General features: G+C 50.6%; 2 protein-coding genes across 5 annotated transcripts; one reads left to right on the plus strand and one right to left on the minus strand.

Moving 5' to 3' along the window:
• The first annotated feature begins 9,866 nt into the window (after positions 1–9,866).
• Positions 9,867–16,898, plus strand: DND1 (DND microRNA-mediated repression inhibitor 1). Of its 4 annotated transcripts, none has more exons than XM_017825644.1 (5): positions 9,867–9,907; positions 14,402–14,519; positions 14,628–15,089; positions 15,685–16,094; positions 16,335–16,898. In XM_017825644.1, exons 1-5 carry the CDS (start codon positions 9,896–9,898, stop codon positions 16,377–16,379), a joined length of 1,047 nt encoding a protein of 348 aa, XP_017681133.1. In that variant the 5' UTR covers positions 9,867–9,895; the 3' UTR covers positions 16,380–16,898. The 4 variants fall into 4 exon arrangements, with proteins under 4 accessions (XP_017681133.1, XP_017681131.1, XP_017681132.1 ...); XM_017825642.1 differs by lacking the exon at positions 9,867–9,907 and adding an exon at positions 14,077–14,318; XM_017825643.1 differs by lacking the exon at positions 9,867–9,907 and adding an exon at positions 14,077–14,318 and having other exon boundaries at positions 15,685–16,083.
• A 1,854-nt stretch (positions 16,899–18,752) lies between these two features.
• Positions 18,753–21,497, minus strand: WDR55 (WD repeat domain 55). The gene is made up of 8 exons (XM_017825646.1): positions 21,459–21,497; positions 21,236–21,381; positions 21,042–21,142; positions 20,884–20,971; positions 20,566–20,745; positions 20,384–20,483; positions 20,130–20,299; positions 18,753–19,626 (listed from the first exon to the last, which is right to left on the minus strand). Exons 1-8 carry the CDS (start codon positions 21,477–21,479, stop codon positions 19,302–19,304), a joined length of 1,131 nt encoding a protein of 376 aa, XP_017681135.1. The 5' UTR covers positions 21,480–21,497; the 3' UTR covers positions 18,753–19,301.
• Between the last annotated feature and the right edge of the window lie 782 nt (positions 21,498–22,279).

Consider the following 22,279-nt stretch of genomic DNA (forward strand, 5'->3'; position numbering starts at 1 on the left):
CCCACATGTTCCTGTTTCCCCCTCGGCTTGGAGAGGCAATTTCAGCACTGCTGGTCCCTGAGAACAGACATCAAGAGAGAAACAGCTGAATGTCCACACTGGTGCCAGAACGTTTAGTCATATTTGGGTGGGAGTGTAAGGGAGGATGTCTGCGAAGCCACCACATGTGATTTGTTTGGAGGAAGACAGGTAGACTTGAGCACTGGGGCAATTAAGTGAACCCCAGCCAAGCAGACAGGGCCACTGAGGGTTCCTGGGGCAGAATGTCAGGTTTGACAGGACACATGCAGAAATTTGGTGATGACTGGAGGAAATCCTAACTGTCTGCTGGGACCGATCACATGCTTTGAATCTTAGGAGTTCAATTTTATATTTCAAGAAATGAAATAGGCAGCACAAGACACATCTGTTCTATAACATAATTTGTTATATGATTCAGTTGGCAATCTCGTCAGGTGGGTTTTAAACTCTTAGATTTTCAAATGCTGAGAAACATTGATATTACAGCTATTATCAGGTGCATACATTTCCTCTGAGACCTTTTTTTTGCACTCTTTTTACAAAGTTGGTGTTTTAAAGGCATTTTATACCCTGCAGTGGCACAACCTTCACATAAAAAATGTGTCTCCTCAACAGCAGCTGCCAATGGTACAGTTCTTCTGGTGCAGTGATGGTCTGGTGACTGATGTTTGAAAATGTGAGAGTCAAACCATTTAAGGCAATGCAGGGGGGAAATTCACACTGCTCACATTCTGCTGCCTTCAAACAGCAACGATGTTTCTCATTTTCTCTCACCTCTTTCTGGTGGTGTTCTGCCCCTGTTTTAAGTGGAGTCAAGGGCTTGCTTTGAACGGCTTTCAGGATGGTTTATTTTTCTAGAATAACTCAGGTTATGTGTCCATTCCCCACTATTTGCTGTAAAAATAAGGTAAATAGTTAGAGATATTCTAAAAAGAGTATTGTTTTCTCTGGTATATGACTTATTCACTCTGTTGGGGTCATAAATGGCATAATGTGTCTGGTTTGCCTAAAGATGCTGCCAAAAAATGCAGAGAACCCCCAGGAAACCTCAGCAAAGATGTCTACTGAGGAAAGACTGAACAAACCCTTTGCTTAGTGTGAGAAAGGGAAGCTGGAGATGAGGGAAGGAAAAAGGAGGCAAACTTGGTGACTCTGGGGGACAGCAATGAGCTGCTCTTGTGACCCGTGAAAGGCTGTGCTCCCAAGGAAAGCTTAAGGAGGAACTGTGGACTGAGGAATTCTCCTGCCCAGAGCCTGGGCTGGTCAGTGCAGCTCAGCTCAGTTCCTCCAGTGCCAGCTGTGCTGTGACACTGAAGGGGCCCAAAGCACAGCTGGAAAGGATGTTGTGTTTTGGATATGAGACCTCTCTGCTAATGCAGGATTTGCCAGGCACAGAACTCCACCAGTGAACACACTGGCTTTGGAATTGAGTGTGTAAGTTTGACAGAGTTAAGGGTGAACAGGAAGAAAGTTAAAACCACACCCCTTAGTCTGGAGTAACTGCTCCTATCCTCCCCGCCTGGCACAAAGGATTCCTCCCGCCAGCTCCAGGAAAGACTCTGCCAAGGGAGCAGTTGGCAAGACCTTGGCCCTGCAAGGCTCCAGTTACCCCCAGGGCTCTCGTTCACTGGCCCAGCTCCCTTTTGCCATAAAGGTCCTGCTTTAGCTCCCAGCTGGCCCCTGACACTGCTGTGTCCCTCACAATTGGGCTCTGCTGGAAATCAGCATCCCTGGGAGCTGCTATTCCCAGATGGAGCTGAAGCCCAAGGTATTCCCATTCAGTGCTTCCATAGCAGGCTTCCCATCTGCTTTGCCTTCTTTTATTTTCTGGTGGGTTTTTGGTTTGGTTTTTTTTTTTTGGTACGTGTTTATTCAAGCAACCCAAAAAACCCCAAAACTGTTCTTTTGCAGCAAAGACAACTGGACAGCAATAAAAATGGCAATTTTTATTTCACCAAAGTTTTTTAAAAAGCAGCATTTCAAGTCTATCCACCTATTCTTACAGCTAAAGAAATCATGATTATTTTAACTCAGCCCGTTTTTTGATATGTTCATCAAATGAACTATGGATACCCATGAACAGCTTCTTGGCTCTGACATTCAGACTGTAAATGATCTTTTTATTTAAACAGGCAGTTGTTTTAACCCAAACAAAGCCAACTCTATAGAAATTGCAGAGCCACACTGTAAACTCGTCAACAAGGTGGGATTTTGGCCATTGTGCCCATCACCAGGAAGGCTTGTGGAGTGAATGTTGCAGTTGCAGGGCATCTTGTCCATACACAAACCCAGAGTGGATTCTGATCCTAGCAGGATATTTCCAATTCTCTAAATATTTCAACAGCTTACTGACCAATAAGAAAAGCATTTGTGATTTTGCAATGCCAAGACAAAGGAAAAAAGCTCCAACAGCTTTTACGTTGACGTGCTCATTTCAGACCTTCACGGGTAAAGATTTTGCCAGTCCTGAAAGTTTTTGAGAGTGAATTTCACAGATCAGAAAATAGATGTCTGGGAGGAAAACAAGCTGCTGGTAACCAGCATCGCCTGGGGTACAGTTTTGTTTTTAATGTTAGTTTAGTTTTCAATATTTATGTTCCTCTCTGTGACTGGCTCAGAGTTTCCAAGGAGCTGAATTCTTGAACATCCCATGCTTTTCAAATTTTCGGGGTCACCTTGTGTTCAAAATGTGTATTCATAAGTGCATTCATAATAGGAGATATTTTTTCTCAGAAACACAGATTTTGCATGTATTTTAAATTGTACACATGTACTGTACTACGAACAGACTTCCAGCAATCCCAGACTTCTGCTAAAGCTCCAGCTGAGGATACTGGTGGTGAGGAGGATGAAGGTGATGAATTCATTGGGCCACCACTTCCACCTGGGTTCAAGGACAGTGATGACCACAACGCCAACGATAATACAGAGGAAGATAATGTAATTTGTTCCTCTTTAATGTTTGAACACTTTGGGTAGACTCTGATTTGTATGTGTGCTCTTCCTCTACAATCAAATTTCCAGGTGAAATATGACTTTCTCGAAATGCAGAGTTGCTGTTTCTTCCTAATGATTCTTCACTGCATAAAAATAATTGGTTTTGTTTCAAAATACCAGGATTCAAAACAAAAAAATATGCATGTCAATCTCAAGGGAAATTCATCGTCAATTACTAAATATTGTTTACTTTTTTGTTATGCTATGAAAGAACTAGATAAATATTTTGTACTTATATTTTAGATGGTTTATTTTCCAAAGCACATGTAGAATTTTTTTACAAGAGAGAGAGGAGGCAGAGGTGGGTTTGAATCCAGGGAGAACAACTGAGCCAGAACTGTTTTGAGAAAATGAACTGTGGTAACTGATAGAAGAAATAGAACCTTTACTCGAAGTATCCTGGAATGCCCAAACAAGGAACAATATAATCTCAGAGAAGTCCTAGAAAATTCGGTAGGGATGTACTCAGACAAAGAAGATGTCAACTAAATAAAGATAAAAATAAAGAACAAGATAAAATAAAGAACAAACGTAACAGTTTTGGGTGGTGGAACACAACGATGCTGTCCCTGCTCAAGAACTGAGGTCAAGACGATGAAGACGCCCCGGAAAACCAAAGAAGAACTTCCAGGGGTGTGGCTATGTAAACAACCTAATGAATATGTATAAAGGAAGCCAGAATATCTATTGAATATGTAAAGAGTGTGTGTAATAAAAAGCTCTGTCCATCTGTCACTTGGCATGTTTTATTAGAAGAGCTCTCCTCCCAGTGTCCCGCATGCTGAAAAGAAGAATTCCATTTTTGGAATCTATGAATTGGCATTAAGAAGTTTGTTTCTGCTGGTATCATTTCTGGCCTCCCAGATGGGACAGCTCTGCCTGACCTGCCATGGGTCTGAGGGATCTCTGGATCTTCCTGCCAGCACCAGGACTTTCCTGGAGAAGACCACAGATCCCCGGAGCAGTCTGGGACACAGGTGAGATCCCAGTTGATAATGAGGCATTTTTTTGGGAATCCTGCTCATACAAGACGTGTGGATTTTCCAGTGCATTGGGTGGGTTCTTTGGTGTTTGGCTTTGTTTTATTGATTGATATTGTTTTGCATTTGTATTTGTTTCTGTACTGTAACATTTTGGGTCTGCTGTTCAGAGACGGGTAGCGGACAATCCGAAGGGGGCATTTTGAAAAAGTCCCCACTTGGCTGCATTTTAGGAAGACTGGTGAACCCCCCGGGGAACAGCTACCAGGGAGAAATGAATTAAGTATTGTAATCAAAGGTAGCCATTATGGAACATTGGTTCCCACCTTAAAAACAGCATTAATTGTAACAATGTGTGTTATAATTCAAAGCAGGATGAGGTTATGGATGCTGACACAGTTTTCACTTTGCAGAACCATCTGGAATGGCAGCACGATTGTGGTGTGAATCCAGCCCCCTCGGACCCATTGGTGTGAGCCCTGGAAAAAGGGAATCAAGGGAAGCAGTTAAAATGTTGTTTTTCGACGCGTGGCATAGGAAAAATTTGTTCTAAATGTCTCCCTGATAAGGAGGACGAGTTAGATCTCATGGTTGGCCCCCCTCGCAGATTGAGTGGGGGAACAGATAATCAAGATGCAGAAACCAATCTTGCAGGGGAACTGGCATGTGAAGAGGCAGATTTAGCACGTCCAGAAGAAAACATAGAGAGAATGTGTCAGAGAGAGAAGAGAATTTCAGTCCGGTTGCAGGAAGAACCAGAGCTAGACAAGGAGGGGTGGTAGTGGCTCCCCCTCCATGAAATAACCCAGACTAAATGGCAAAAGCATTCAAAATGATGATTAAAACCCAGGATCTGGACTAGAAGGATATTGATGCCGTGTTAGAGGTGTTGTTTGATAGTATGGAGAAAGAAATGGCTGTTAAAACTAGGAGGAGTTTTTTGGAAGAGCAGATTTTGATGGGTAGCATACAGATTATGTTGGACACTAAAGTGGTTCACAGTGTTAGATTTGAAAAATGCCTTTATCAGTATCCCTTTGAGTTGTGAAAGTCAAGAGCTTTTTGCTTTTTGAATGGGAAAACTCAGACACAGGGAGGAAAAACCAGCTGACTTGAATGGTCCTCCCACGGGGTGGTGGGGGGTAAAAAGAGCCCCACAATATTTGGAAATCAACTGGCAAAAGAACTGGAGGGCTGGAGAACTCAAAATCCTGGTGGAGCCTTGTTACAGTAGGTGGATGACATTTTGACAGCCACTGAAACTAAACAGCAGCGTTGGGATCAGGCTGTGGCACCACTGAATTCCCCCGGGATTGAGTGGATACAGGGTATCAAGACCCAGAGCGTGGGTAGCTGAGAGCACAGTAACCTACCCGGGGTTTGGAAACCCTCCAGGGGCAACGGAAGCTGGGATGGGAACAGAAAGAAACAATCCCTCAACCACAGCCACAAAGGGTGAGAGAACGGTGGGCATTTCTCAGGATGGCTGGAAAATGTCCACCGTGGATCTGCCATTAGGGGTTGCCAGTACAGCCACTGACAGCTCAGAAGGACTGCAAATGAACTAATTAATATGTGTTAAGAATATCTAATGAATATGTAGGCAGGGTGTGTAATAGAAAGCCCTGTTCACCTGTCATTTGATTAGAGGAGCTCTTCTCCAAACCTCCAGCACGCTGAATAAAGAAAAATGCCCTTTTTAACATCTACAAATCGGTGTTAAGAAGTTTGTTTCTGTTGCTTTTCAGTAACTGAAGGCTTTTTTTCTTTTTTCCTTTTCTTTTCTTTTCTTTTTTTTTTTTTTAATTTGTTTGTGGGGACTTTTTGTTTATTTTGATTTATTTGGGTCTGGGGTTTTTTTTTCTGTTCTGTACTGGCTGATGGGTCACGAACTACTTCATGTTTCAGATTTAAACTTTCAGAATTAAAATTACATTTTCCAGAGAAAGTTGAACACTTTTTATGTGTTTCTTCCTGTTTGACTGTTATCCCCTGTGTATAATGTAACACATTGTGATATTTAGACATTAGTTTCAGGTAGTTTTATTACAAGTGATTTATAAATAGCAAGGTGTGACACTGAAAGAAATGTGAAGACAGACACTGAAGTGTCTGAACTGTGTGCTCTGAAAATTTCCTACAACTGCCTATTTTTAACTGTTCTGCAGAACTCCCACTTGTTTCCCATCCCATATCACTTGTTAATTTATCCAGGTTCAATAAAGCCTTTGAGCTCCTGAGCATTTGTGTGAACCAGATATAAGATACCGAGTCTGGGAAGAAACAGAACAGCTCTTTATTATAATTATTTGTCTTTCACACGGTTTGGTCAGTTGGCTGAGTTTTGTTCGTTTTTGTTATGGAAGGGTGCAGATGTCACTGAGCTGAGGTTCTGGGGGCAGATTTTCTTTCTCAGTGTCCATGTACTGTTCTGTTGGACATCTCTGGGTTGTGAAGTTCTGGTGATTACAAACCTCTCACATTCAGAGAGGCAAAATGCAAAACGCCTGCAGTCTTCAACACAGGGAGCTGTTCATCCAAACACCATTTATAAGCTGCCTCTGTAAGCACATTGATTCAGAACGCATTTTTTAAAGTTACCAAAATCAGGAGAGAGGCTTAATTTGGGAATTAACAAAACGTGGTAGACTATTATGTTGGAAATATGAAAAAACTGCCACTTAGAGCTCTGGACATGGCACATTTTCAATCTCTGAATGAGAGGGGAACTAGAGAACGGGGATCTCCAGAATTTGTTCGTTTACTAATGAAACCCTGAGGACTAGAAATAGGAATAAGAAAAAGACTTTTTATATGGGCAAAACCTGAAACTGTTTTATGCTCGTTCCTGAACTATTGTGCAGCAAACACACAGCTTTGTGTGATGCAGAATTGATTTTGTCTAAAGTCTTGATTCTTCTGCCTCCCTCTTATTGACAAATAACATGACTGAAGGGTCATGTCCAAGATGCCCTGATGGGTCACACAAACCCTGTCTGTCTGTGCTCACCTGTGTACTCTGGGTACAACTGTGCTGGGCTTGGCTTCTGGAGACGTTGGATGGGTGTGTTTTGACCCTCCAAAAAATTAATATATTAACAGTGTCAGTCAGCTCTTTGTCCCGAAAATATTCTGCCCCATTTAGTAACTTAATCAGTTGGGGGAGCCATATAATCCTGATTACAGAGTTATTTTTTTCCCTTTAGACAAAGACAGCTATTGTCCAGCATCAGCTGAAAAACACTTTTTCAGTTCACTTCATTAACATCTTCATGCAATTACTAATCAGAATAAGAGCCTTAGGCAGTGCTTATGGCTCTGGCCTCAGTTCTGACAATTGAGCCTTGCCTAGACAGGCATGTGTGGTACAAATTGATGGGTCAGCACAGGGGGGAACTTGTTTTCTGCACCACCTGTTTAATGAAATTACTCTTTCGGGTGGTTTGAGAAGCGAAAAAAAATCTGGTTTGGTATTAAAAGATATGAACTGAAAATTTCTATGAAGGAAGTTATAAACCTTTATATAATCAGGGTGAGCATGAGGAAAAAGAGAAATCCTGCCTAATTATAATGAGATGGGGGAAATCGTGAATGTTGCGAGATTCCAAAGATGCCTTAATATGGATGAATGGAAACTGGGAAATTCCCTTTCATGCGGTAGAATACCTGCAACTGTCACTGTTGTCCAAATAAATATTAAAATCGATACAAACATATTTATGTATTTCTCTGTTATCTCCACCCCGTGAATAAAACTGGACATCATGCAGAAGATTCAGTCTCATTTTGCCATCTAGTGGCAACCCTTTGGTTTGCTGAGATACATTTCAAAAAAGCAAGAGGGTATTAGATAGAAGGGCAAGAGCTACTAATTTCTTGGAATAATCAGTTATTGGTCAAGATATTCAAAAGCCTAATTACATTTTATAGCAGCAGTACACAAACAGGCTCATTGCTAATGTGGATTTCCACTTGAAGGTAGCATTTTTTAAGGTAATCCAGGTGTGTTTCTTCATATCTTTATGAATCTGGACCACTAGCGAATTTTTGCCTCGTGGATGTGAATCATTAATTTCCCTTTCCACTTTTTCTTGGATTTTTACCAAGATGGTGGTGTAGCTAGACATCTTATCTTTAGAAATATAAAGGACAACTCGAGGCAGACTGGCTGGACAACCTATTTTTTTCTCCCTAGGGAAAAAGGACAAAACTTTCAAACTTTTTTTTTTTAATTATTATTATAATTATAATTTGTATTCAATTTACATTTCTTTGGTATGATTTTTTTTGTGTGTGTCTGTACTTCAAGGTTTATAGTATTAATTTTTTTCCTCTTCCCATAGTTCTGTGAGATATTGGTCATTGTCTGGACCTCGAAGATCCCATGGTACTGCTTCTTCATGTTTTTCTATGAAGAAAAGCAGGAATAATAAAGCAGTCTGAAGACTTTTAGGATCACATTGATCTGCACCATCCTTATGCCGCCTTCCAAAGTGAATCCTACATGCTGTTGTTGATCACTCCTCAGTGCAAGAGCTTTGAGAGCTGACCTGTTACTTGCAGGAGCTCAGCAAGGAAACACAAAAGCTGCTTTGTATTGTGCATTCCAACTGTGGAACGTCAGAGAAGATGCAGAGCCTGCATAAGGGGCAATATGGAATAATTCAGTATAGCCCAGCATGTGACAGTGTTGTGAAGGGTTTGGAATTGTTCTTTGAGGTCCTGGAATGTGGGGCTGAATTCCTCTGCTAGAAATAAATAAGGCTACTACACTGTCCCTGAAGTAACCCAGGTTCTTGATAGATCCCTTGGATCGGATTAGAGTGAAACAGCACTGAACGACCAACCTTTATAAATATATAAATTTATGTAATACATAAATTTGTAGGGTTTATTTTAGAACGGTTTGGTTGCAGTGGAAAGCAGGTATGTAGCCACTTCGGTTATTAAGAAAATGTATAAGGAAAAGAAAGAGGGAGGGTAAGAGCAGAAAGATCTCACCGCACGTGTACCCAGTGAGGACACTTGATTCTAATTTCGATGTCTGTGTGTCGAAGTGATGGTCACAGTCCTGATGCACCAGAGACGGGAGAAAGCCCACAAAACGCAAAGCTTAGCTCGTTAATTTACGTTTGGGTTTAGGAGGAGGGGGGGGAGTTTTGTACTGCGCCTCACTGGCAGCACTCATGGCCCATCAAATGGGATGATAACGGCCCTACTGTAAATAGGACTGTCCTGTGTGAATGCGACGCTCCTGGGGAGGTGAAGAGATCATCAGCACGATAAAACTGTCCCAGCTCTGAGCCTCGACCCCACTACCGGCATTTCTTTGGAGTTTGGTGTCATTAGCCTCAACAGTTCCATGTCTCTCACACACACCCGTGCTCTTAACCCTCGTTTTATTATGCAGCAGAGATTTAGAGCAAATGCACTCTCCTGCGCATCGGGAAAGTTTTTGAATGATTTCTTCATAGCAGATGTTTCTGACCCGCCAAAATTAGTCTTTCTTAGTAGGTACTGGAAGAAGCAGCAAGAAGCCTTCCAGTTGTCAGTGCGAATAGTTTCAAACCCGGAGTATCTTTTTGGGACATTTTTATCTGGGGTCTAATGACTGGGCTGGTGATTCTGTTATGACGTTCGGTGGTGCTGCTGGACCTCTTGCAGGAACTCCTTGCCTTCCCCTTGGCCCCCGCCTTGCCTTGCCTTGAGTACAAGTAGAAAAGATGGGCATGACAAAGGAGGGAAAGGCAGGGAAAGCAGGAGCAAGAGGGGCGGGAGGGAAAGCAAGCCCCCCAGGCCCGCCCGGGGTGGAGCGGAGAGGGAGGGCGGTGCTGTGCCCACTCAGACCATAGGGCAGGTGTAGGGAGGCGGCGGGAGGAACAGAACGAGCGGCGGCGATGGAGAGGGAGGTGAGCGCCGTCGGGGCGGCCGGGACTGCGGCGGGCGGGGGGAGCGCGGTGCGGGCACAGCTCACCCTGGGGTGACCCTTCCCGCGGGGACAGGAGCCCCCGAGTCCCAGCTGGGAGCTCAGAGGGAATGGGCTCCAGTCCCGCTCCCGGAGTTATCATATCCCACACCTTCCCCCGGGGTGAGCCGGAGCCGGCGAGGTGCCCGACAGCCCGGTTATCACCGGGTGCTGGGGGGGAGAGCCGGGTCCTGCCTCTCCCTGCGACCCCACGCAGCCGACCTCTTGGCATTCACCGTTAGCGAGTGACCCTTTCCATCCGGAGTATCTTTTTGGGACATTTTTATCTGGTGTCTAATGACTGGGCTGATGATTCTGTTATGACGTTCGGTGGTGTTGCTGTACCTCTTGCAGGAACTCCTTTCCCATTCTATCTCTATAAAGGCCATCGGTTAGTTCCTAAAGCTTGTAAGAAAGCACTTGTTACCGAGTTTATTTTGGTTGCTGGGACTTCAGCATCCCTGCTGTTTAATACCAGTCACATCTGTCCTTGATGGTTTTGTGGAGGTGAGGGGACCATCTATGACAGTGTAGGATGTAGACAGGAATGGTGAGCAGGAAGTTTAATTGCGATATTACCCTGCATTCATAATTCCACTCCTTTGAGGGACTATGAAGGACTAAACAGCACTTGTTGCTGGCTGATATATTTCAGGCGCCTGGAAGGAGCATTGTGAGGTGTATGCTAGTTTTTGTTGTGCAAATATAATATTAGCCCACTTACCCTCCACTAATTGCAAACTGAGTAAGTAAATTCCCCTTCTTTGGCTGGAGGTTGTGTTTCACATATTATAGTTATATTTCCCTCTGCCAAATTCATGCTATTAGGTGGAGCTCCTAAAAAGTAAAATAATACAAGTCAGGGTGGGACTGGCCGGGACAGGTTACCCCATTAAAAAGAAGGGAAAATCCACCATGCACTAATCCTGTGTTTTGTACCGCTGCTGTCAGGAGTTTCCCAAGCAAGTGGGCCACAAGGTTTAGTCAAAGTCAGAGGCACCGTTCCAATTTGGGATAATTTTACCATAACAGGTTGTCCTGGTTGCAATGCTGTCCGATGTTCCCTTTTAATGGAAGGAGGAGCACCTGATGCAGGTTTTGGAAAGACAGCTCGGCTCACGGGGCTCCATGTGACTCCACACCGATTACTGAGTCGCTGAAGTGCTCTGGAGAGTCCAACATCCCACTCAGACCCTGTAGTTTAAAGCTTTGTTAAACTCCCTTTGTGATCCCTTTCTCTGATTCCATTTGAATGGGGACAATTCCACTGAATTTCTTCCTTTTCTCTGATTCCATTTGCATGGGGACAGTTCCACTGAATTTCTTCCCTTTCTCTGATTCCATTTGCATGGGGACAGTTCCACTGAATTTCTTCCTTGAATTCATCCCAAACCCTTTGTGATCCCTTTCTCTGATTCCATTTGAATAGGGACAATTCCACTGAATTTCTTCCCTTTTTCTGATTCCATTTGCATGGGGACAGTTCCACTGAATTTCTTCGTGAAAACCGGCCCATTCACGAACCTCTTTACATGAAAAATTAGAGCCATTATCACTTGGGATGGAATCAGGAGACCTCATAACCAAAGTGACATTCCCATTCTGGCCTTTGGGTACCCTGAGCAGGCCAGAGACTCCTTCTCCCCCAGGAGGGTGGATTGTGTCCTGCAGAGGGCCTGAGCGGCCCCATGGAATCCATTTGCCATGGAGATCATAAAGCTTTTCTTTTCCTGACATATAGGGGTGATGCTTTAGCAGGGTGATCTGATTATAATTCTAATCTACACTGAGGACATTCTGTGAGAACAGTGTCACAAGTTTTCCTGTTTAGGGGCCACCCTTTGCTCTGTGCAGCAAAATAAATGGCTTCTTCATCAGCGTGACCAAATTTCTGATGTAATCATTCTCCCAGTTGATACCATTTCTGATTTAGGGAGTCTTCTGTCTTTATGTCCCTGATTTTAGTTAATCCACCAATCTTTTGATTCCAGTTTATGGCTGGTTTGTTATCCTTGGCATGGGATTTAACCCATCCTATCTTGACCAGTGTTTTCCTGGCTATATTCAATAATAATTGCCAGTCTTGAGACCTCCAAATGGGAGATCTGTTTAATTCCCAATTCAGGGATTCCCATTGGCAGAGCCACTGTGTGGCACCAGCCCAAACAGCACAGGAGCCCACAGAGATCATTTTTGCTCCGTTCTGAGCTGTTAGAAAAACTGCTCTTAACCCTCCTAGTCATCCCTTCGCCTTCTTCTGCTGTTTGTCTGTGTTGCTGTTTAATGCAACAGCCTTGTATTGTCATTTACCATTTACCCTTTTTGCTGAGGCATCAGTGAAGCACATATCTTCTGTTGGCATCCCCTCAGCCAGGGGAGGTGCACCTAAAATTGGTGAGGGTTTAACAGGTTGCTGTAATGCCAGTGGATGTGCATTTATAGTCATTTGTAATTTAGAAACTTTAGTAGGTCCTTCTGTTAATTCCATTCCTTCTGCAACTGCCTTTAGGTAGGAATTAATTTCCTGACTGTAGAGCTTTGTACAACTCCTTCTGGGGGAGCAGAGCCCTTGAAAATATATTCCAGCCAATTAAATTATCCTCTGTTTTGTACAGGCTGTTCCTGGTGTATTTTTCTAAGCTTGTTCTGCTGCTTGGACTAGAGAAGAAGGTCTCTTTTTCCATCAGAATATCTCTATTCTGTCACTTCAAATGCAGGGAAACTAAATAGTAAAGGTCTCTTTGGTCCCTCTGGCCCAGTTTGAAACAGGTCACAGGAGGTCCCACGCTCTGCAAACCCCCGTTCTGCTATAATGAGATTTTGGGGTGCACTGGTCCCAGTGATTGAGATGGTTTTTAATTCCAGTATTAGGGTCTTGACTCATGTTCTCCTCATGTTCTGAGTTCCACCATTTTCCCTTTTGTAACAGTGAGTACAGTGGGTGAGCAATGATAGGAAATCCGGGTACGTGTTTTTCTCCAATATCCTAAAGTTCCCACAGGCATTGTAATTCATCAGAGAACTTAGGATTTGGACTTATTCCATGCTTTTGTAAGTGGTCAGTGACATCACTTGCCATCCTGCTGACTATTTGTTGTGAATGAGTGTTTTAAGATTGCTTAAAGAATCACCAGCAAAAGTTTTGGCAAAAAACAGGTTTGATATAATCTAAATTTAATATAAAACAGCATGACAAAGTTTGTTGGCAACATTCACTCCACTACTTACCAGGTGGTTAAAGGACACCGAGAAAAAGCAAACAAAAATTCAAAATCAATCAATCCACACCAAAGTAACCCCAAAAACTATCTGTGTGGAGACTGGGAGTAGGGAGAAAATAATAGAAAAGCGTAAGGATAAAAAGGAATATGGAGGATCCTGCTGTTGAGTCATAAGGTTTAAAGTAGACCCCTGTAGTCCAGGACAGCTCAAAGGGTCTCACTTTGGACCACTGTTGATAGGGCCAACAGACAGTGGGCTTTAGTCATAGGAATTTTCCATCCTGGCCCCAATTCCGGTCACTATCCTTCTTTGAAAGTTTGATTACAAAAATATTATTCCATTTCAGTTGTTATTCAGGCAAGAAAAATATATTTCCAAGTTTCCAAGGCTGTTTGTTAGACAGCTCCTGGAACACACAATGTTTCTGATAAGCTCAAAAGGAGCTTATCCCAGGTGCTGTTTGTCCAGGCCAAGGCCTAATGAACATTTCTCAGGTCACAGTGTGTAGTGTGTTGTAGTGTGGCGTCTCCAGACTCTCCTTAATATTCTCAGAAGCCTGAGGGGATGCTGGGAGAAGAGGGTTGGCTTTCTGGGGCCCCAGTCTGGATTCTGGATTCCAGAATCATGGAATGCTTTGGGTTGGAAGGGACCTTAAAGCTCAGCTCATTCCACACCCCTGCCATGGGCAGAGACACCTTCCACTATCCCAGGTTGCTCCAAGCCCCGTCCAACCTGCCCTTGGACACTTCCAGGGATAGGGCAGCCACAGCTTCTCTGGGCAACCTGCGCCAGGACCTCACCACCCTCACAGGGAAGAATTTCTTCCCAATATCCAATGTAGCCTACTCTCTTTCAGTTTAAATCTGCTATGATGCAGTGGGTTACCTTGGCTCTGTGCTCCAGCTCCCTCTTGCAGCACCAGCTGCTGCCTGTGTGGCTTCCCAAGCCCTTGCAGGGCTGTAGGGGACTGTTGGTGACCTTGGGGTCTAACGAAGTTGCTGGACTGAGTCATGTGGAGCAGGCTGGGACAGGGGGCAGGGCCGTGTTGCTGTGTTGCAATGGCCATGTTGCTCTCACCAGTTTCCCGAGAGCAGAGGGGTTCATTTTCTCCACCACGCATTGGCTGGCACCGGGTTGGCTGTTCCCTCCTGGGGTTGGGGTGCTCCCAGCTGGGAGGCTGGAAACATTTCGCTCTGACAATCATCTCCCTCCTCAGAAGTGGACCAACAGCATCAACCAGGACAGAAAGACATCCCTGCTCGCCTGGGAGAAGGAGACCGGCATCGAGCTGGTGCAGATCAATGGGCAGCGGCGCTACGGGGGGCCACCCCCAGGTACGTGAGGGGGGACTCCCCAGGTACGTGAGGGGGGCAGCTTGGCGCCCTGGTGCCCCGTGGGCACGGCAGCTCTCCCCACGGGCCCCCCTGGCTGTGTGCCCGCAGGCTGGGTGGGTGACCCGCCACCCGCCGACACCGAGGTGTACATCGGGAAGCTGCCGCAGGACTTGTACGAGGACGTCCTGATCCCGCTCTTCCAGAGCGTGGGGAAGCTCTACGAGTTCCGCCTCATGATGACCTTCAGCGGCCTCAACCGGGGCTTCGCCTACGCCAAGTACAGCAACCATCGCGGCGCCAGGGACGCCATCGCCGCCCTCAACCACTACCCGGTGCGCCAGGGCTGTGCCATCGTGGTGTGCTGGAGCACGCAGAAGCGGGAGCTGAGCGTGGACGGCCTGGCCGCCTCGGTGAGCCAGCAGGAGCTGGAGGCCACGCTGCAGAGGGCCACCCAGGGCATCCTCAGCGTCACCCTGCACGCCAGCCCCCACCAGAGACAGGCCAAGCTCGCTGTGCTCAAGTACAGCTCGCACCAGGCTGCTGCCCTGGCCAAGAAAGCCCTGATGGAAGGTGAGTGGTGCCGTGGGATGCAGCTGGGGCTGGGCTTCCTGGTGTCCCTAAGGAAGGGTTGATCCCACCTCCAGGCTTGGCTGCGAGGTAACTTCAGCCTTGAGACACCCCTTGTGTCTTGTGGGATACCAGCTGCTCTTGGTGTGGTTGATCCCTTATATCTACAAGTCCTAGTGGTGGTGGGATGAAGAGGCTGCTGGAGGTCTTCAAAAAGTTCCCTGCTCAGAGCGGGAACATCACCAATGCCATTCCAGGGTATCCAGAGTGTTGACCAAGTTATTAAACCCTCCCAATGGAGCTACCCTATCCCTCAGTATCCCTTAAACCCTCCTGATGGAGCTGCCCAACCCCCTTAGAGCTCTGTCCCATGATTGCACTGGGACACCCTTCCCAGACATTCAACTGGGACCTTAGACCTCCAAAGTCCTGTTTTGTACCCGTTTGTGCCCCAGCTGAGAAGCATTTGGCTTTGGCATCTTGCACCTTGTCCCTAAAGCCAGGCTGCCCCTAAAATCCTGGGGATCACTGCAGCAGCTGCTGAGGGGTGGGATGGGGTGATGCTGGAGGGCAGGTGAGCATGTTCTGTCTCTCACAGGGAACCTGAGGCTCAGGGGATCGGAGATGAGGGTGGAGTGGCTGCACCCTGACCTGAAGCAGAAGCTGCAGCTGTGGGAAGAGAGGCCACCAGCCAGCCAGGTGCAGGAGAACAAGAGGCTGGCAGTGCCCAAGCCACTGGCCCTGTCTCCAGCAGTGCAGAACATGTTGGACCACCTGAACACCCTGTGCGGGAGGCAATGCCTGGGGATGCCCCTGTTCCTCACTAAGTGCATCCGGGTGAGCCCCCACGGGTGGCTGCAGTTCTGGTTCCAGGTGCAGATCCCGGGGTACCCCGTGCCCTTCAGTGGGTTCACGTGGGTCCGGCAGGATGGGCAGGGCCAGAGCAGGCACGAGGAGGCCAAGGCTGCAGTGGCGCTGCACATGCTCCGTGTGTTAGGTGAGCCTTTGGTGAGTCCTCCCGTGGTGTCCCCCACCTTTCCCAAAGTCCTGGAGTGTCTCCTGGGAGTGTGGAGTGTGTGTCTGGGGGGAGGACTCAGCCTGGCAGGCAGGGCTGAAACACTGTCCACCCCCTGCTAGACGGGCCCCTGCTGGCTCTGAGCTCCGGGTGGGATTCCTGGTTGGAAGCAGAGGGTGCAAGAGGAGGGTTTGGGGTGAGAGCAGAGCCTGACGCTCCCCTCTCCACGGCAGGGTCCCAGCTGGCATAGGGAGCTGCTCTGCCGGAGCCACAACTGAGCCTGAGTCACCGGTGCTGCAGTGTTGCCAGCGGTGTCCGAGCCCTGCCAAGGCCTCGGCCCTGTTCCAGTTTTTCTTTGGGTTTGTTTGCACTGTTTTTGGAGCTGGCTCTGGAGGATCAGGGCTGCTGTCCTGGTCCCCAGCAGCCGCCCTGTCCCCAGCCAGTTTTTGCACTGTTTTGGGCATGTTGGTTTTTCTGCCCAGTTTGTCTTGTTTTACATTGGTTTATGCTGAGGTGGAGGAGCCCAATGCATGTCCTGGAGGAACAGCAGCTGCTTGGAAAGGCTGCCAGTGTTGGATGCCAGCACGGTGGACGTGTGGACGAGGTGAGGACAAGGCCACACACAGGGACCATCCTGGTGCCCACGGATGTTCCGTGGGCTGGAGGAGCTGCTGTCTGAGGAAGGGAGTGCCTGCGGGCTGTTTGCTGTTGCACCATGTCCAGGAAGCAGCCGTGGTCATTCCCGGCTGTCCATGAATGATTCCTCAGGACTGGGAGGTCCAGCCACATGTTATTTATTTGGGATTAAAGAATTCTGTACTAGCTGTGTCACATCATCTTTCCCTCCCGCATCCTCGGCTCCCTGCCTGTCCAGTGTACCTTGGTGCTCTGCCCCCACAGCAGAAAGGGCAGGGAAAAGGACAGGGTGGGATTTGGAGCCTCCACAGCCTGGTGGGCTGCTCATCAAACCAGAGAGGGTCTCCTCACACCCCCACTTTAGGAGGGGTCCCCCGTACTGGTGCAGTCCTGGCACACAGACAGTGAGGCCAGGGGTCTCCAGGCTGAATTCCACCACCCCCCTGAGTGGAATGGGACAGGTGGCTGCTGGGGGTCCTGGCTCCCCCCTGAATCCCTCCAAGGCCCCACTCACTGCAGGATGTGTGCAGTGATGGTGGGGCCAGACCCGTCCTTGAAGCCTTTCCTGAATTCCCAGCCCAGCTCCAGGCGGATGAATCCTGAATAGGGCACGAGGGTGGTGGGAGACCCAGGACACGATGGTGCTGTGCTGCTTCTCCCCAGCCCAGGAGGGACAGCAGGGGTCTGTGTCCCAGGGTGGGGTCCCAGAGCTATCCCAAGAGATCTGTGTGTCCTGAGGGGTCCAGTGTCCACCCTGGAGGGTTCCATATCCATCTTGGGGGGACTCTCTGTCCTTTCTTGAGGGTCTGTGTCTGTCCCAGGGGTCCCGGATCCTCCAGGTCACCACGTTGCCAGTTCCACAGAACTAACATTTAGTGGAATGTTGAGAGAATCAATCAAGAGGCCCAACAGATTTCTGGGGCTCTGTGGCCGCCTTAAGTAACAAATTGTAACACTCTTCTGAATAATTTTATATCCTGGCTAATAGGGTAGTACCTGTATCCCCTGTGCATCCAGGGCCATATTCCAGAGCGGCAGTAAAGCAACACCTGTTCCTACATTGGTATTAACGAGTTTCGTTTCTGATTTTCAGCTACAGCTCCCCCAGCTCCAGCAGCACCTCTCGCCTTGTCCAGTCCCATCCCAGCAGGTGCAGCCTCAGCTGCAGTCAGATTCCAGTCCTGGAGGTGGTCCTGACCCCTCTGCCCCCAACCCTCCCCGCTCACGGCACATTGTGATGCACATCTGGACCTACCAAGTCTCCCTTTGGCAGCACCCAAGTTCCATCCTCCTTTTTTTTTTGGAGACCCCCAGGATCCTCCAAGAGACTCCTGGTGCACCCTTAGGTGCCTGTTTGTACTCCCTGGAGGTCTGTCTGGCCCTCCTGGGGCAGGACCCTCGCCTGCTGAGGCAGAGCAACACCACGGGCACAAGGCGCTGGGAAGTGAAAGGCACTGGGTTTATTTGTAACAGAGACAATGTCTAAATTAGTTAACAAGGGCTAATTGCCGCCGGGGACAGCAGGGCAGGAAAGGGAGGGACCTGTTTTGCCCAGCCCAGGCACCCCAGGACCCCAGGTCAGCCCCTCACTCGTGAGAATTGTCCTGCCTCACCCTTCCTCCCTTCCCCCCCATCCCAGGAGCCCCAAATACACCAGCAAACCCCAGAATTACCACCCCCACCCCCGAGCTGCATCCCCACCAGGGGTACCCAGCCATATCCCCCCATATCTCAAAGCCACCCCATCCAGCAGGGATCTTCAATCATGATGCTTTTCCCCCCAAGCCCCCCCCACTACAGACCCTCAGCCATGTCCCCCATCCCTGGGTCACCCACACCAGGGACTTTGTGGTGACCCCTCCCCCGAGTCACTCCCACCAGGGACCCCCATCCACATCCCCCCCCATCTCAGAGCCTCCCCATCCACCAGGAACCCCCAGCCCTGTCCCCCCCCATATCTCAGAGCTCCCTCATCCACCAGAGACCCCCAACAAGACCCTCCACCCCTTCCATCAGGGCTCACGTCGTCCCCAGTCCCTCTCACCCCAGTCATGTTTCCCCCTCCCAAGGACCCCCAGCAGGTCCCTCCTATGTCAGGGATACCCCCCCTCCCTTGGGACCCTCAGCCACCCATCCCAAACTTGCCCCCCAGTCTGGGGCCATTCCCGGGGCTCCTCGCACAGGGGCCTCTGAACCCCAAAACCGCGGCTGTACCAGGGAGCCACTGCGGGGCAACATTCCCCTGTCCTGTCCTGTCCTGTCCTGTCCTGTCCTGTCCTGTCCTGTCCCGTCCTGTCCTGTCCCGTCCTGTCCCGTCCCGTCCCGTCCCGTCCCGTCCCGTCCCGTCCCCTCTGCTCCTTTAAGACACCGCCCACCGCCCAACTTGAGTGGCAGCCCTCGCAGCCAATCAGGGCGCCCGCGCCCCGCTCACCAACGCTATAGAATACGCTCTTGGCCGCGCCCTGTGGGCGGGCACTCCCGGAGACCGCAGATCTGATTGGCCGCGCAACGCGGAGGGGCGGGGCGACAGCGCTGAGGGGGCGGCTCCGCCGGCGCGGGGCCACTCAGTCACTGTCGCTGTCACTGTCGTTGTCGCCTCCCCCCGCCGCCGCCTCCTCGGGCTCGTCGCGCAGGTCGGCGAAGAAATCCTCCCCGCTGCCCACCGCCTTGCTGCTGAGGGCCCGCAGTGGCCCGCCCCGCTTCTTCTTGCGGCGATAGTCGTCGACCACGAGCGAGCGCAGCGCGGACACGTCCCAGAACTTCACCTTCTGGTCGTGGGCGCTGCTGGCCAGGAGGGTCCCGCCCGGCCCCACGGCCAGCTGCTCGATGGGCTCGCCCAGGTGCTGCCCCACGCTCCCCACCACGCGGTTCGGCAGCACGTTCACGGCCCTGGCACCGCGGGACGAGGTGAGGGCCGGGCGGGGGGAAATGGGGCACCACGGGCCCATCTCTCCCCCCAGCGACCTGTGTGCCGGGCAGGGCTGAGCCCGTCATACAGCCTCCCCATCCCCTCCCACCCCATCCCCATCCTGCACCTCCCCATCTCCATCCCACTCCCCACAATCTCTCTCCATCCCATCTCACCCCCTTCCCATCCTATCCCCATCCCATCACAACCTATCCCACCCCCAATTCCTCCCCACTCCTCCCCATCCCATCCCACCCCCCACAATCCCTCTCCATCTCATGCCACCCCCTCCCCGTCCCACCCCATCTCCATTGCAATCCCCTCACCCCATCTCCATTCCACCCCCCTTCCCTCCCCATCCCACTCCCCAAAATCCCTCCCCATCCCACCCCATCTTCATCCCACCTCTCCACAATTCCTCCCCATCCCACACCTCCCCATCCCTCTCCATCCCACCCCACCCCATCTCTCCATTCCCCCTGACCTGATGACCCCGTCCAGGGACCCCACACACACGATGCTGTCCGTGATGGGCACCATGCAGTCGATGGACTCTGCCCTCAGCGCGAAGCGGTCACTGGCGGCCCCAAACCCGTCCCAGTTGAAGAGGTAAATGGTGCCCTCACTGGAGCCACACGCCACTTTCCTCCCCCTCTGGGCATGTGAGGCAGAACAAGAAACTCAGAGCATGGACATGCATCCATGGGATCCTGCTCCGCGTCAGGGGACAGCGCCAACCTTCAGCAGCACCACGGACGTCAGGTCCCCGTTCTGCGGCTCCGAGAGCAGGTCAAAGCGCCGCCTCTTCACGTTGTACACGCCCAGAGTGCCATCCCCGCTGCGGAAGGGACACACTGTGAGCAGGGGACACGGCACAGGGCGCTGCCTCCAGCGGACATGGGGAGCCCGAACCCAGGTACCTGGCGGTGAGCAGGATCTTCCCGTTGCCATCCACGGCCATGGCACTGATGTATTCCTCCTGCTGCCGGGCCTCCAGGATGGCATCGCCCCTGCGCAGGTCCCACACCTTCACCGCCCCGCCGTCATCGCCCGTGGCAAAGACGTGGTGGTCGATGGGCAGCACACAGTTGAGGGCCGAGCTGCAGAGAGCCCACGGTCATGGATCACACAGCGGGATAACCGCTCCCGGGGCACCGGGAACAACGCTCCGGGCTCTGCCTGCCTGCCTCCAGGAGGGAAGGGAAGGGGTCCGGGATGAGCCGCCTGTGCGGACTTACCCGTGGGCTTTGGGGAAGCGCGTTTCCAGCCGTCCCTCCTCCACCGTCAGGATGTGGATGGACTTGTCCTTGGACACGGTGAAAAGCTCTGGGGAGCCGCGTCAGTGCCCCCAGCCCCGCCGTGCCCCCCGGTGCCGCCCCACGCGCCCCGCACTCACTCTGCCCGTCCTGGGAGAACGCCACGTCCCGGCACGACTTGAGGTGATGCCCCGAGGACCAGAGCTGCCGGTTCTCCCCCTCGGTGCAGGAGTACGAGTACCTGCGGGCACGGGGAGTGCTCGCCGGGACCCGCGGGCGGTGCCGAGCGGTGCCCAGGGCCGGGACCCCTCCCCACGCCCCCGGCCCCACTCACAGGTACACATCGCCATCCACGTCCCCCGCGGCGAGCAGCGGCCGCTCTGAGTGCAGGGCGATGGCGTTGGCCGTGGCCTCGAAGCAAATGTCCTCGGGGGTTTCCCGCAGCCGCGGCTCCCGCGCCGGCGGCTCCTCCGAGGAGTCCTGGGGGCAGCGGGGCCGTGGGACCGGGGCCGTGTGGCTCGGGGGCATCGCGGTCCCGCAGCCCCACGCGTGCTCACCTCCTCCATGGCGGCCGCCATGGCACCCTGTGTTTTGCATGTCCACGCCCCTCGTTTGAATAACACCGCCTCTTTGTTTATGTAGGACCGCCTGCATTCCTCCAGCGCTGCGTGGACCGGCCCCGGCCCGGCGGGACTGCGGAGTGTCACCGGTTCAGGGTGTCACCAGCTCGGGGTATCGCCAGCCCAGGCTGTGGCCGGCACCCCCCAGCGAGTTCCAGCCCGTGGGCCCTTGTGGCCCCATTTCACCAGGTCTCGCCTCCTCTGCCTCCTTTTTTTCACTGTTCACCAGTGGCAGCCCCACGGCTTCCCCAGTTCACACTACGGGTCTCCTCTCGCTGCGTCCCAGGGGCACTTTGGTTCCTTTCACAGCCCGAGGGGCCCCAGCCCAGCCAGGGGTCACCATCAACACCCCTGCCCTTGTCCAGAGGGGCCATCCCAGCTCCCTGCTGGCCCTGCATGGTGGGGACAAGCTTTGCCTGGTGCTGGCCCCATCACACCCACCCACAGCCCCCCCGGTAGCTGTCAGGGCAGCTTGCACATCCCCTGCTTCAGCCCCTTCCACTTGCTGTACTCCAGTTGAAGGTCCCCTTTCCTCCCCCTGCACTGAGGCACAGGATGTTCAGCTGGGATTATTGCCCCCAGATAGGCTTAATCTGTTAATTTTATCCAGGGGTGCTGCCCCCCACCCCAAAAGTCTTCCACAATAAATACCCTTAGCCAGGGTTTGCCCTGTCAGCCCCAAGAATGCCTGGTAGGTGGAAAAGAAGTCCTGGCATCCCTGCTGCTCCAAGCCCAGCCCAGGCACCTTCTCCTGCCCA

The sequence above is a fragment of the Lepidothrix coronata genome, unplaced genomic scaffold (genome assembly GCF_001604755.1).
Source record: "Lepidothrix coronata isolate B3197 unplaced genomic scaffold, Lepidothrix_coronata-1.0 Scaffold121, whole genome shotgun sequence".
Taxonomy (NCBI): domain Eukaryota; kingdom Metazoa; phylum Chordata; class Aves; order Passeriformes; family Pipridae; genus Lepidothrix; species Lepidothrix coronata.

Excerpts from the sequence above, each read along its gene's own strand:
- DND1 (XM_017825642.1), top strand. The coding sequence starts at position 14,196 with ATGTGGAGCAGGCTGGGACAGGGGGCAGGGCCGTGTTGCTGTGTTGCA. Across the intron at positions 14,520-14,627 it reads CTACGGGGGGCCACCCCCAG|GCTGGGTGGGTGACCCGCCA; the intron begins GTACGTGAGGGG and ends GTGTGCCCGCAG. Across the intron at positions 15,090-15,684 it reads CAAGAAAGCCCTGATGGAAG|GGAACCTGAGGCTCAGGGGA; the intron begins GTGAGTGGTGCC and ends TGTCTCTCACAG.
- WDR55 (XM_017825646.1), bottom strand. The coding sequence starts at position 21,479 with ATGGCGGCCGCCATGGAGGAG. Across the intron at positions 20,972-21,041 it reads GTTCTCCCAGGACGGGCAGA|AGCTTTTCACCGTGTCCAAG; the intron begins GTGAGTGCGGGG and ends GCGGCTCCCCAG. Across the intron at positions 20,300-20,383 it reads CGTCCGTGGTGCTGCTGAAG|AGGGGGAGGAAAGTGGCGTG; the intron begins GTTGGCGCTGTC and ends TCACATGCCCAG.